At 43.7% G+C, this 14,298-nt stretch overlaps 2 protein-coding genes across 6 annotated transcripts in view; both read left to right on the forward strand.

Annotated features, from left to right (window-relative positions):
* Positions 1-14,298, forward strand: part of DUS2 (dihydrouridine synthase 2) — a 112,893-nt gene that overhangs the window by 36,284 nt on the left and 62,311 nt on the right. For 2 of the 4 annotated variants that reach the window (XM_028501738.2, XM_036012050.1), the window contains exon 16: positions 14-5,941. In XM_028501738.2, the coding sequence (XP_028357539.1) occupies positions 14-251 (238 nt within the window). In that variant the 3' untranslated portion in view covers positions 252-5,941. Of the gene's footprint in view, positions 1-13; positions 5,942-14,298 lie in introns of those variants that run through there. The other 2 variants (XM_036012052.1, XM_036012051.1) reach the window with 1 other exon arrangement.
* The window catches only part of NFATC3 (nuclear factor of activated T cells 3), a 103,385-nt gene continuing 94,899 nt past the window's right edge, over positions 5,813-14,298 (forward strand). For both annotated transcript variants that reach the window (XM_028501945.2, XM_028501944.2), the window contains exon 1: positions 5,813-5,941. In XM_028501945.2, the coding sequence (XP_028357746.1) occupies positions 5,839-5,941 (103 nt within the window). In that variant the 5' untranslated portion in view covers positions 5,813-5,838. The remainder of the gene's footprint in view (positions 5,942-14,298) is intronic.

Genomic DNA, 14,298 nt, shown 5'->3' on the forward strand with positions numbered 1-14,298 from the left:
CTCATCTGCCCAGGGACAAGTCTAAGAAACTGGCGGAACAGGCTGCAGCCATCGTCTGTCTACGGAGCCAGGGCCTCCCTGAGGGTCGGCTGGGTGAGGAGAGCTCCTCCTTGCACAAGCGTAAGCGAGAGGCACCTGAACAAGACCCTGAGGGCCCCAGAGCTCAGGACCCAGCAAAGCCTGGGGATCTGTGCAAGAAGCCCTTTGTAACCTTGGGAAGTACTAAAGAGAGCCCTCTGGAAGGCTGGTGACCACTGTCTGTACCCTGGTCACCACCGCCTGACTGCGGGTCTGGCCCTGAGATGACTGTGGGTACAGAGCATAAACCAGATGCTGTTGGACAGTTTGCTGCCCGTGCCTGACAGGTGTCAAGAAGTTCTGGCCTGGCCCATCATCCTGGAGCATTGGCCAAGGGGTGCCCAGAGTGCCCGTCTCTCTTGGTCGGTTTTAGTAGCAGGGCCAAGTTCCCAGTGACCTCCATATTTTCTTTGAAAACAGGAGCTTTTTCAGTGGCACCTCCCTCATCTGACATTGGTGCAGTGCAATAAAGACACCTACTCTCACCCACGGCTGGCTGCTTCAGCCTTGGGCTTCTTCACGTACGGACTGGTGGATGACCTGGCATAATTATTCTACTCCTACCCTCTGTGAAGATCTGGAGCTTCCTAAGAAGCCTATCTCCTCCCTATCCTTACAAGTCTGGGTGGAGGTGGGGGGCAGGATATCACCTTTAGTGCTCCATGGACTTGAGCGGAGCCAGGAAGGCCCAAGAAGCCCATTCTCCTGAGGACAAACCTGAGGTAATAGCCAGCGGTTGGCCTTCCTGATGAGAGACCATATGGAATCTGGGGGAACAACTGGGGTATCTGGACCTAGTTGGGCAAGCTGGGAGTGCTGGGTGAGCCCAGCTGTCTGGAGCCCACACCTACAAAGTGCCTGCTCTGGGCAGAAGACTTTGGAGACTGCTGATGACAACAATTTGGGGCCCTTGCGATTGCCTGCCCACGCCACCTCCCACCCCCACCATCCGGTTTGAGCCGGAAGTGGCAGATTCTCTTTAATTTCCTCCTGGCAGTGAGAAGCAAACAAACGGGCTACCACAACTCAGCTTGTGGGGCCACCCCCGCTTACTGGGAGGGGCATTCTGACCAAAGGTCCCTGCGCTTCCTCAGCTGTAAACATGCTGCTTCTCCTCCCCTTTTCCAAGCTCTGTGGGAAGAGGGTAATCCCCTCTGGGCCAAGGCCGTGCTCCTCTCGCACCACCCCAAGGTCAGGCCCCTGCACCAGCCAGCAGCCCCTGGCCCTTCCAGCCTGACTCAAGTGTTGGGCTGGTGAGGCCTCTGTCTCAGTCCCAGACCGCTTCATTGCTCTTCTGTGTGCAGATAAGGATGCCGCACCAATAGTGGCCTTCCAGAGCCTGTGGCTATCTGATCTTTGGCGGGTCCGTTCTAGTCCCCTCTGGGGCCAAGGGCCCTCCTCTGAGAGTGGGATCAGCTGTTCTCTGCCTGCTTGAGGCCGGCTGGAGGATAAACAGGCTAGTCCTGTGATGGGACACTGCCATGCTGAGCCTGCCCTCACTGCCTGGACGTGTGCTCTCAGAAAAGGGACCCCAACCAGGAGAGCGAATGAGGCTTCATCTGGTTTCAGCCATCAAGCTTAGGCACAATTTACTTCTGATTTTTCCCACAAAAAACTGTTTTAGTCAAAATGCCCCCTTTGCCATTCCTTATACCCCAATAGGAACAGAGCAGATAGCAGGGCCCCTGTGGATGCCCCCCCCAGGCATCCTGAGCCAGTCCGAGCTTACAGGAGGGCCCTTGTGGGCTAGGGACCCAGTCTTAAGATCTACTTCCCCAGGTGGGTTGGGCTTTGTCCTCCAGTCTCTTTGCCCACTATTGTGGTTTCCTGGGGAAACCTCTTTGGCAGTGTCAGATTCCTTTCTAGGCTATGGAGAAGGAGAGGCAGGGGTAGAGGTCATTTGCTAAGATAGAGGATGGACTGTGGGGGACCTGGAGGGCCCGGGAGAAGTATTGAGGGGAGGGTCATTCACGGGGGAGCAGGTAGGTAGGGGCTAGTGTGTGTTCCATGAGTAAGGATGCCTGACAAAGGTCCTAGTTGAATATGTTGGCTCACAAATGGTTTCACTTCAGTACACTTCAGTGATGCCCGCCTTGGTCTCAGAGTGACCTACCTAAGACCTGGTGCTAACTGGAGGGCCCAGTCAGGTCTGAAAGTTCCATCCACTGTTCTCATCTTGCCCACCTTAAACTAAGGCTTCTTAGACACCCAAACCCATCTCTGGACTAGTGGCCGCAACACTTATCCATTCATTCCAACTGTCTCGATTGAGGACTTCCTCTTAACTCATCACATTTTGAGGACAAATGGTTTTAATATGAATATGAGAGGGAGGGATGAGTAAGGCTAGAGAGGGTGGCAGGTCTTCCAAAGACGACAGCAAGAAGATTGGACTTTGTGCAGATGAATGGGGAGCCCCTTGCCCTTGTAGTCCTGCACTCTTAGTTCCTTCTAGGTGTCACTATTGCTCAGAACTCTTCCATGGCTCTCCACTGCCCTCTGGATCAAGTCCAAACTCCTTAGCCTAGCATTTGAGGACAAATGAAGTAGCCTGTGCTGACTTCAGCAACTGATTGTCTTGGATTGTAGACTGGAGCTGCTCAAGGGCAGTCCTTGTGTCCCCTATGGCCAGCCTTGTCATGGGGGTGGTGAGCAGGCATAGAAGTATCAAACAAGAGCTTGAGGGGAAGGGACGTGTGGCATGGAGAGGAAGTCTTCTAAACTCTGACTTTCCTCCAAGGCTCCTGTTTCTTCTAATGTGGAACAAAGCTGGTAGGACTGGGCTAAACTATCATCCCATGGTTCAGAGGCCATAAGGAGAGCCTTCAACAATGGGGGCTCAGAGCTAGGCCTGGGGCAGCTGATGAAATAGATGGCTTTCCCTAAATCTCAGGCCTGACTGGTATTCACACAGGATCATGATGGGGCATACAGGGACCTGCACAGCTGGCACAGTCTAGGGTTCTATCTATCTGGAGGTGAGTCAGATGGCCTCCAGCTATCTAAAAGAGCTTTGGAGCTGGCCTGAGAAAGAGCTCATGGGGGAAGTCCCACCCTAATTGAGGAAAAGGGGTGGAGTCAGTTTTCCTATTGGTCCATGTATATGGCGTTGGGGTCCTGTCACAACCTGTAGAGCTTCCAGTCATTGCTGCCTTTCTTATAAAAGTGACATTCTTCCTAAAGTTGGTTCCCACCGCTAGCCCACCCTCATCACTCCAGGGTAGGAATCTCAGTTTTCTCCAGACCAGAGACCTTCCCCAAGACCTGAGCCCTTATAAGTTTTTTTTTTTAAGAATTTATTTTTTAGAGAGAGGGGAAGGGAAGGAGAAAGAGAGGGAGAGAAACATCAGTGTATGGTTGCCCCTTGCATACCCCCAATTGGGGACCTTGCCTGCAACCCAGGCACGTGCCCTGATTGGGAATTGAACCAGCGACCCTTTGGTTCACAGGCCCATGCTTGATTTACTGAGCTATGCCAGCCAGGGCCCTTTGTAAATTTTTACAGTGGCTGAGAACACAGCTACATCACCCAACATTTGATGAATGGGTGAATTTTTCAAGCCATCTACAGCTTCTGTGGTCCCTTCCTAGCAGTGGGACTGACAGGCCCTGTCTCCCTTTTGCCTTTTCCCTGGCCTGATTGGCTGAGTCCCTGGTTCGGGTAAAGTCATGTCCAGAGGGCAGAGAGGTTGGATAAAGGTCCATTTTCTCCCACAGAGGGTAACCTGAGAGGTGCGTATGGGGGCAGGGGCACACATCTTGACATTGCATTGTTTTATGGGGAGGGGAAGGTAAGTTGGACAACCTTCTGGGGTCTTTTACTCTACTGGGGTCATGGTACATGTGGTACTAATTGGCAGGCCAGCCATCTGCTGGGGCAGAAGCCTGCAAAGCTAGCGTGACTTTTGGCCTCTGAGTTCTACGCTCAGTCCCTCAAGGTTGGAGATCCTCTGAAAGCAGCACAGCTTATCGGGAGGATGTTACACCCACTTAATGCCATTTGCTCCCTCTCCCTGACCACTGTTACCCTCTCCTACCTCTAACCCCCACCGCTCCCAGTTCAATCTGGTGTGATTCAGATTTCTGAATATGGAAGTACCCTGCACTAAACCCGTCTGTCTCCCTACTGCCCTCAGGATAAAGTCCATATATCTTGCAGTGTGACTTGCAGTTCATTCATCTGGCCTAACCTTTGATTTCCCACTGCAGCTACTTTTGGTCTCCAAGTCCTTGGAAATCTGTTCTGTCTGGAACCATCTCCCTCAACTCTTGTCCATCTCTCCAATTGGTAATTAGCCCTGTGGAGGATTTGTAGCCAGCGGGATTATGAACCTCTGAGCACATGGCACAACCCTAATCTCGGCATATAGATTTGCTGGCCTCTCCCCCACCTCTAAAGGGAGACAAATTTATCTCTGCGTTCCCACTGGGTTCCCCACAACGCGCTTTGTAAGGATGCTACTTGATGCTACGTCCCGTGGGACCCGGAGCTAGGGGAGTTGGTCACCTCCATCTCTCCCAGCTTCCCGTCCAACCTGTGCCTTGGAGCAGCTGTAAGTAAGTAAACAAGCCTGGCTCGTGTTCCCCTGGCACGGCCTCTATCATGGGCCCCAGGAGGAGGCTGTCTTGGGTATTCTCAGAAGACAGGCCTGCTGGCGGGGTTGAGGAGTGAAAACGGTTTGCCAACTCCCTACTAACAGCCACTCGGTTGGGGTAACACGATCCCGCCCGCTTTCATTTGTACTTGGCCGTATATGTCATGACGACCTTTCAACTTTCAGCGGCGACAGGCCGTGCCCCTCAGGCTTTGCTGAGGCCTCGAATGAGCGGCCTGTCCTCGAGGGAGCAGCTGCTAGGCCGGCGCGTGGGGACAGACAAAGGCTCAGCCAGCTTTATGCCGTACCCGCGCCGTTGGAGTAGTTCTACGAGACTCGTAGTGCAGCCCGAGTCTCTGGCTCCGCCCCACCCTAGGTCTGGTCCCCGCCTTCTCGAGACCCCGCCATCAGGCTTGGGATCGGGTATGAGGGTTTGAGTGGAGCTCACGTAGCCGTCCGCGGCCCTGACACCTTTAACAAACCCAGTCAAGCAGAGTAATACCGCACAGACCCGTAAGCTCAGGGTTCTGGCACCTCTTCCTCGACGTGCGCTACGACCCAATAAGGAAAAGGATTTTTTCCAATTGGCCGGTGATGGGCTCCTCAACCCACTTAGAGATACCAACTTTACACCCGGGTGCGCGGGCCTGGTTTAGAAGTTGAGAAAGGAGTAGAGGCTAAACTACAACTCCCAAGCGGTAGCGGGCTCTCCAGCTCTCCGTATTCACGTGACTTCCTTCTCCAGCGACGCCGTCACGCGGTAGGCCGGTGAGCGGGCGGGGCCGTCGGGTTTAGCCGCGGCGCCAGCGGCCTATCGGAGGCCCCGGGAGACGGGCGCGCAGTAGGGGGCGGGGTCGGGCGCGCGGCACGGCGCGGGAGCGCGCCGGTGGCGGCGGTGACTGTGGCGGAGCGGGGAATGTCGGCTGCGGCGACAGTGGCGGCTTAGGCACCAGAGACTGGCGGCGGCGGCAGGTCCTGGTGCGGTTCGGCGTGCTGCCGGCTCTAGAGTTCGGAAGGGAACGCTCGGCGTCGCGGTCGCGCCCGGAAAGTTTGTTCCGGAGCCGTTACCTTTCGGCCGGCTCGGCCCGGCATGAAGCGGCGCTGAGGAGCTGTCGCTGCTGTAGTCGCCCCTTGAGGAGGAACCGTAGTACCTTGGGCCACGCCGATGACTACTGCAAACTGTGGCGCCCACGACGAGCTCGACTTCAAACTCGTCTTTGGCGAGGACGGGGCGCCGGCACCGCCGCCCCCGGGCTCGCGGCCTGCAGGTGGGTGCCGGGCCGGGCGGGACCGGGCAGCGTCTGCTCCTCTTCTCGCTCGCCCTCTCCCCGGTCCTTTTGGTCGTCCGGTGTCTGGTACACCGTGTGTACGGGCGTGTGGCGAGTGAAGAGCGGATTTACACCGCTGAGGGGGCGAGTGGGTCGCTGCGGTGTGGTAGTGGCCGCGGGCTTAGCGGGAAGCGAAGTAGTGGGCAACTCGACTCCGGGACGCCTGTGGCCAGTGGACTCCCGGGGTTTGGGCCGAGGGTCGGGGCCACTGACCAAGCGGCGTCTGGTTGTCTCTGCTTTGCTAGCGTGGTGCGGAGAAAATGTCTCTGTGAAATGTAAGCGCACTTGGTTTTTCATCTATTCTTAGTCTTTTAAAATCTTTATTTGAAAGATGCACATTCTTGAAGTGTAGGAGCGCTCTGAAATTCGTGCACGCATCTGTGAAGTCTGCTTTGCCGGGAGAGGAATGCTGTCGTTTTAAGTTCCACTTGTGTAAGTTTATGGCCCACTTTTAATTCGGAGTGTAACATAACGGGACTTTCTGAAAACTAGGCTTCTTTTCTTGAGCAAAGTGTTCCAGGAGATTAGAAGAAAGTGGGATGCCCTGTTCATAATTCTAGAAAGTTCTGGAAACCAGTTTTTATTTTAAGAAAAAGCTCACCTCGGAAGATGTTTTAAAGGAGATCGTGAGTTGGGAAGGCTGGGCACCGGAATACATGGAGGTCAGACCAATCAGGAAATAGAAACAGGGTGGCTGGGGACTTAGAGGTCTCCTGTGACCTGGTTTGAAATACTGTGGTTCAGTAAGTTCACTTTCCCTATTACCCATGTAGGCGAACTTCAAAAGGGAGATGGATAAGACTAATTCCTAATTATTCTTTCCGGGTATTAGGTGAATTATTTCATGTCCATATTGATGTTCAACAGACTGTTCTGTAGAGTTGCATTGAAAAACATAATTGAGCGCGAGGCATAAGGATTCTCTGGGCCCTGTTTGTCTTATCAGTCGTTTTAGTCTTTTTATGTTACATGTTTTTTTCAACATAATTTGCAGTAGTTATTTGTTGGCTGTGTTTGTTTCAATTCCACTGACATCAATGGAGCACCTGTTATGTCGAAGGTACTGTTAGGAACTCTGTAGTGTTGCGCTAGATGCAAAAAGGACTGAGGACCCTCGAGGAGATTGGGAAATGGGGTGGGGGAGCACGTGACCCAAATAACTATGCTGCTAGACAGACTGAATAGAGAGGTTCAAAGGGGAAAGTTGCATTTGTGAAGAATGTGGCATTGAATTGTTCTTAGGTTATGGGGATTTAACGAAATAAAAACAACTAGTTTGAATATTTTTATTATAAACATGAGCAGTTGATGTCAGCAAACTTACTGGGCACGAGCTTGATCAGAGCACATTCTATACCAAATATATGTGATCAATGAAGACGTTAACCAAACATGTGAGTAATAAAGGAGTATCATCATGTAAATAGGAATTGTATGTACATCCAAATATTGAGAAACTTTTAAAACCCGTGAAAACAGCTTTTTAAGAAATTATTGATTTTTTTGTCAAACTCAGAAAACCATTTTGATATTAATATGGATCTAGAAGGAGTTAAGGTTTGAAACTTGATTTATATCTGAAACCCTCAAAGTTAAATTAGTTGAGCAGTTTTATTTGTGACATAAAAAGTTCATTTAAAAATATGCTAGCAGCTGTTTTAAGTTTTTAAAATTAAAATCAATTTAAATTATATCATGAAATACACATGATATAAACCATTTTAAAGGGAATGATTCATTGGCATTTCATGCATTCCCAATATTGTGTAATCACTACTTCTATCTAATTCCAAAATACTTTCATCACTACAAAAGGAAACCCTGAACCCATTAAGCAGTTGCTCCTCATTCTCCCTGGCCCCCTCCCAGTCCTTGGAAGCCCAGTCCTTAATCTGGGATCTGTCTCTCTGGATTTACCTGTTCTGGTTATTTCATGTAAATGGAATCATAGGTACGTGACCTTTTGTGGCTGGCTCTTTTCACCTAGCATAGTGAAAAACCATAGCATGGTTTTTATAGTTCAACCATGTTGTAGAACATATTAGTACTTGATTCCTTTTGTGACTGAATAATATTCTATTGTATATATTTCCCAATTTGTTTACCCATTCATCCATTGATGGTAAGTAGCGCTGCTGTGAATACCTGGCAGCTAATTTTTAAATTCTCTTGATAAGGATATGTTATATATTCAGAACTAAGGTTTCAAAATTACTGGTTTACAAAATTAGTTTTCATAGGCATAATTATGTGTGTCATTTGAAGAAACTAAGTGGGTTGACTGACATGCTCTTAAGATGATAATATGCAGTAAAGAGGGCCATGAGAATAAAATTGCTTGGTAGAATTCAGGTCAGTATATGTTGTACCAGCGTTTTCACTTGTTTTTTGGATTCTCTTCCTCATTAGAGAATGGAAGTTCCATGAGGGCAGAAGTAGTGTCTATACCTTGTTCATAGTTGTTCATTATCAGTGCCTAGCATAGTGCCTTAAACCCACTAGGCACCCGGTGTTTGTTGACTTAATGAGTAAGCACTGCTGAAGTTTTGAGTCAGTGCTCACTTTCTGTGGGAGAGGAAGTTGAGACTTTTTTCAGTTCTTTGGCTTTTATTGGTCAGATCCATAAGATAGCAGATCTTGGTAATTTTGGGCTGCAGGTTTTCCATCTCTAAAAATTTTAGAGTACTTGTATCACATCTAATTTCATGCAGGAGATTTTTGAAAAATATTTGGGAAGGCAGGTACAGGATGAAGACTGAGGACTAACCAAGGGCCCAATTTAGTAAATGTCCTAAGCAAGCTTGTTAAAGTACAAATTAAATGATCTGATGATTTGATACTTGATAATGTCAGATACATTTGTGATTGACTTTTTAAGAAATTTGCTTATAGCCCTGGCAGGTGTAGCTCAGTGGATTGAGCACGGACTGTGAACCAGCATCACAGGTTCGATTCCCAGGCAGGGCACGTGCCTAGGTTGCAGGCCATGGCCCCCAGCAACCGCACATTAATGTGTGTGTGTGTCTCCCTCTCTCCCCCCCCCTTCCCTTCCCTCTCTAAAGATAAATAAATAAAATCTTTAAAAAAAGTTATTAAAAAAAAAGAAATTTGCTTATAGAGGTGTTTTGAGATTTTTCCATTAAAGAAAATTTAAGATCCTAGAATCTTTAGCTTTTATTCGTTTTATACTATGAGGACAGTCCTAGTTTTGATTTTTACAGTTAAAAAGGAATCAAACTATTTTGTTTAAACTTTCTTTTACTTAATGCCTAGCTTCAAAATAAAGGTGTATCTCAATAGTAGAGAATTTAAAGTTGACAAGTGTTTAATGTACGTAGTTTGTTAACATTACTTGCCATTATAAAGGGCAGCTTTTCGTACTCTAGTGTACTGATTGTGTATCTCTAATTTAGTTTGATGTTATAATCTTTACTTTTCATATTCAAAGTTTCATTTTCAGGGTTTGTTTGTTACTAAATATTGACTTTCTACCTGAATAAGGGTCACTGGGAGGAGTTTGTGTTACACTGTGTATAGTATCTTCTGCCACTTTTTAAAAAGGGAGAAATATATTTTGTCAGATACCACTTGAATACCCAACTTTTTTGTATGTAAAGTTGAGGAGTTTTTCCTAGATCACAGTGTAGTCTTTGATCTGTAGTGTTTTTTACTTTGTTTAGTGCTTGGAGACCTGATTCATGTGTTCTTTGTAATTTATTATATCTTAGAAGTTTTCTCATTTTTCAGTTTTTATTGATCATTTCACTCAGTATTTTTATTTTACCTTGTGTCAAGTGAGATAATGTACATGCAAAGGAAGTTTACAGTTAGGAGAATGTGGATCACAGTTTATTATTATAATTTATTAACTATTATATTATTTTCCATATGAACAACAGTAAATCTACTCTTGCCACACTCTGTATTGAAAGCTCTTGGCACAGTCCTTGGTCCAGTGGTGCTCATTGGAAGTGGTAGTTAACAAAACTTTAAACTGTTCTTTAAAAACACACACAAAACTGGTGGTAGCTTATTTTTAAAGTCCTCCTCTTTTCTAGACCCTTTTCCCTATACTAAACTAAAACACTGGAGATCCAGCCATTTAAATCTTACTTAGATGAGTTGGAATATGCCTTAGACATTTTTATTTTATTCTCTTAATTCTATTATTTTCAATTTACATCCTTCCTCAAAGCTTAGTAAATATAATTACTGAAGTTCATTCGCTTTTAATTATGTTTTTCTGCTTTGTTGAATGAAGTTGTTACTCAGTATGGTGTAAAGATGGTTGATTTGCAAACCATACGAAGTATAATTGGATATTTAAATCAGTATAAAAAAGGGAACTTGCGTGTATGGTTTCCTGTAGAAATTTAATGGTGTGTTTGTACAGTGCAGTAGGTACTGTGCAGGAGGATTTGGTTACTGCTGAGCCTTTTATACCATAGGTCAGCTTTATCTTTAGACTTGAATGCAGTGAGAATATGTATTAGGTGATTGAGTCAATGATAAACATCTCACTATTTAACTTGGAAGAATTATTCAATATTACGTTTCTTTGACACTTTTTTTTCACAGGGGCAGAGGGTGCCCCTGGGAGTATTAGCAGAATTTTGTGATGGAGATTAGTGAATAAATATATTTTAGTGAGTATGGCGAAAAATTAAGGAAAAAATTCTGTCATATTGTTTTGTTAAAACTTCATTATCGTAAGAGCATTGTTATGCCTGTGTTTTCTTAGATTTTCCCACTTGTTGATACAGAAGGAATATTTTGGCATGTATTCTAAACTGTTTGCAAAGGCAATACTGTAGTAGTTTTATTAGATAATATTAGAGTTAAAACTTGGGTATTTATATACGTGACCAAGAAATTGGGGGAGGGGACCTAGTAAGGCTTGTATCTTAAGCATTTGAGATATTAATTTTGGGTAAGTTATAGAATCAACTTATTATTATGATTTGTCTTTCTGTGGCAACAAGTAAACTTTGCCTAAAATCTTATTTTTATTGAAGGTATACCCCAGGCTCTGCTTTTGAGTTTTGCTCTGTTTATTTTTTCAGTGAAGTGTGATCATGAAGACATTTTTGGTAAGAAAATGTGGAGTTTGTTTTTCTTGAAAGTAATAAATAAAATACTGATACATAAAATGGAAATCTTTTAAGAGCATATAGCAAGCTGTGTTAATGATCTTGAAGTTGAATGTATTCTTTACTTTCCCTCTTAGTATTGGGTAGTAGTTGATGATTCAGTTTGGTGATGTTTTATTTTATATGAGAGGTGGAGTTGAGGAAGCCATAGTACAGTGAAGTCAATAGCATTACTCTTAAGAGATAGGAAACCTGAGTAGGTTGAGCCTCATTTGATAGTAAGCAGTAGTTTGCTCACCGCAGTAACATAAATAAGGGAGGTGTTGTCTAAAGCTGTCCTGGTGGGTCAGGGGAGTAGACACAGCAGACTTGGCAGTAAGCCTGGCTTCTAAAACAAAATCCAAGTCATCAAATTTGCCCAGGCATGCCATATGAGGTTCAAGTAACAGTGGAATTTAAGAGGAGTGAGTTTGTTCAGGGAAGCTTAGGAGAGTCACAGGCAGGAGCAAGCTTTTGTGACAGCCATAATTTTAACTCAAGCACAGTATGTGTCTACATATATTTCTGCATATCTGGTAATGTTTGTATAATTATAGTGTATGACTCTCACCTGTCTGTTGGACTTTGGTAAACTTTAGAAGAGTGGAACAATTGGACCTGTATGATTTGTAGTACGGTCTGTGAATTGTCTTTGGATTGATAGCTGAAATTTAATCATTGGGATAGTTATAGTTAACGTATTGGTATTTCTCTGTGTAAGGGAACCTACATGTCTGTGAAAGCTTGAAAACCCCAGGTACACTAGAGAAGTAACTTGAAGGCTTCATTTTCCAACAAAATGTACGATCTTAATATGTCTTAATGTTACAGAAGCAGGTGAGAATTTTAATGTTTTAAAATGTTTTTAGTGTCTTAAATATTTTCCTATGTCTTAATTTTGTGTTACATTTTCATCAGCTTTGCTGTATTTTAATTAGAAAATAGGATTATGTGAGCTTTGAAATGATAACTTTTTTCAGGAATGTCGATTTGTGTCATGCATAAAAATATTTTTAAAAACATTTTTTTTCTATCAAGGTAATCATTGCCCAGAAGACTTTAATGGACAGTTTGTGAGTTGTACTTAAATGCAAATATTTTTCAGTATTGCTTTAAAATGAAAAAGGTTGTTAAATAAAAATGACATTCAGGAAAAAAATGACAGTGAGCTACATGGTGAGTGTATGGGGGCTTATTATAACCTCTGTACTTTTTGTGTATGTTTTAAAATTTCCATAATAAACAGTTAAAAAATTTAAAAACTCTTCAAGTTCTTAAAGGTGCAGATTAGGATAAGAAAAATATTCACTTTGAAAAATAGCATTGTGAAGTTAATAGGACTTGCTATTGTATTTATTCAATAATTTTTGAAAACTGGTATAAATAATAAAAAGAAATAAAAATTAGTTGTGGTATGTCTGATCTGCAAAACCTATTTCTCTTTCTGATTAGGTAATGTTAGCAATGGGATGGTGAAGTGAGCTAGTGGTGTGCATAAATAGGAAGTAAACTGATTTTTGATGTTCTTTTGAGTAGGTATTTTAAATTATTTTCTCATAGTGAATATGTAGCATCAGAAAAATTTTATTTATTATTTAGTAATCTAAAGGCTTGAAATTATTTTTAAAAAATGTAATGTTGGATGTTGCTTGTATCCATTAGTCTAATATTTATTTTTTATCAATTTACTTAAACTTTTTTTCTTAAGATTTTATGTATTTATTTTTAGAGAGAAGAGAAGGGAGGGAGAAAGAGAGGGAGAGAAACAATGTGTGGTTGCCTCTCATGTGGCCCCCACTAGGGACCTGGACTGCAACCCAGACATGTGCCCTGACTGGGAATTGAACCCAGAACCCTTTGGTTCACAGGTCGGTACTCAAGCCACTGAGCCACACCAGCATGGCAAGATAGAGAAATTTTTATCTTAAATGTTACTTTTTGTTTTTTTTATTGCAACATAAGAAATTAAGGAAACTTAATATTTCCTCCGTTATCAATTTTCACTTCTTTTTGGTAAAGGTTCTTCAATTAAAAATTACATTCAGAAATTGTTGAAACTAGATGATACATATATGAGGACTCATTATACTATATACTCTGTGCTAGAAAACTTTCACAATACAAAGTTTTGAAGTTTTTTTGATCAAGATGTAGAGTAAGAAATACGTTTAACATTTCAACCTAGCACAACCATTCAGATTTATACACAGAAAACTGAGATAGAAGTTTCAGATAAAACAGCATATACCTTTATACTATGGCAATTACCCTGAGGCTTTCTTTTTCACTAAATTAAAAATTTGTTCATGACTCACTTAGGTTTGAAAAACAGAGCTCTAAGATTATTTTTTAATTGAATTAGCTTATTGTCATTTTTTAGTGGGTTAGTTGGGTGCTAAATTTTGCCACTTTCTGAAAATGAGTTGTATCTTCCCATTTTTCTCTGCTCTATAGCCAAAGTCAGGTCTTGGTGGTTATCTTCTGTTTGAATTTGTGTAATTTTCTCTTCATATTTTATTACCTCAAATTCAGTTTTGGGATAACTAAGGTTATCTTGTTTCTGCTCCTTTGCATCTGTATTCTGCTTCCTCATTGGTCTTCCTCATTGTGCTCCACCTATTTGATATCCCTAACTCTGTACAATAATTCCAAGTTTTGTCATTTATTTTATTCATCTTTTCAGCCCCAGTGTAAAACCTTTCCCTCCACCCATTTGTGTGAACTGCCTCTGCCATCCACATTTGTTTCATAGTCTTTCTCTTTGGTAAGGCAATTTGGAAACATTTTGAGGTAGTTCGGAGCTCTAGATCTGGGTTCTTAAAGATTCGTTTCTATTGCTGATTGTGTGACATTGCTAAAAAGCACAGAATAGTTTCAGGCTAAGCCAGTCCTTTCATTTTATAAGAGGAAAATGAGGCTCAAGTTGGCTTGCCCAAGGTCATTTTACCTAGTTAGTTGTCTAGTAGAAACCCAGTACCTCTGATTCCTGGTCTTTTGTTCTTCTCCAGTAAATTGCTTAATTTCTGCTTGACAGTCTTAAAGGTTTTTTTTCACAGCCTATAATTTTGATCATTTTGTAACTGTTTCTTTTTTGGTTGTGTTCTGTTAGGCAAATACTTAATTTAGTGTTTATGAGTACCTAGTATGTGCAGGGTATTTTTATATATT

Source organism: Phyllostomus discolor, chromosome 12 (assembly GCF_004126475.2).
Source record: "Phyllostomus discolor isolate MPI-MPIP mPhyDis1 chromosome 12, mPhyDis1.pri.v3, whole genome shotgun sequence".
Taxonomy (NCBI): Eukaryota; Metazoa; Chordata; class Mammalia; order Chiroptera; family Phyllostomidae; genus Phyllostomus; species Phyllostomus discolor.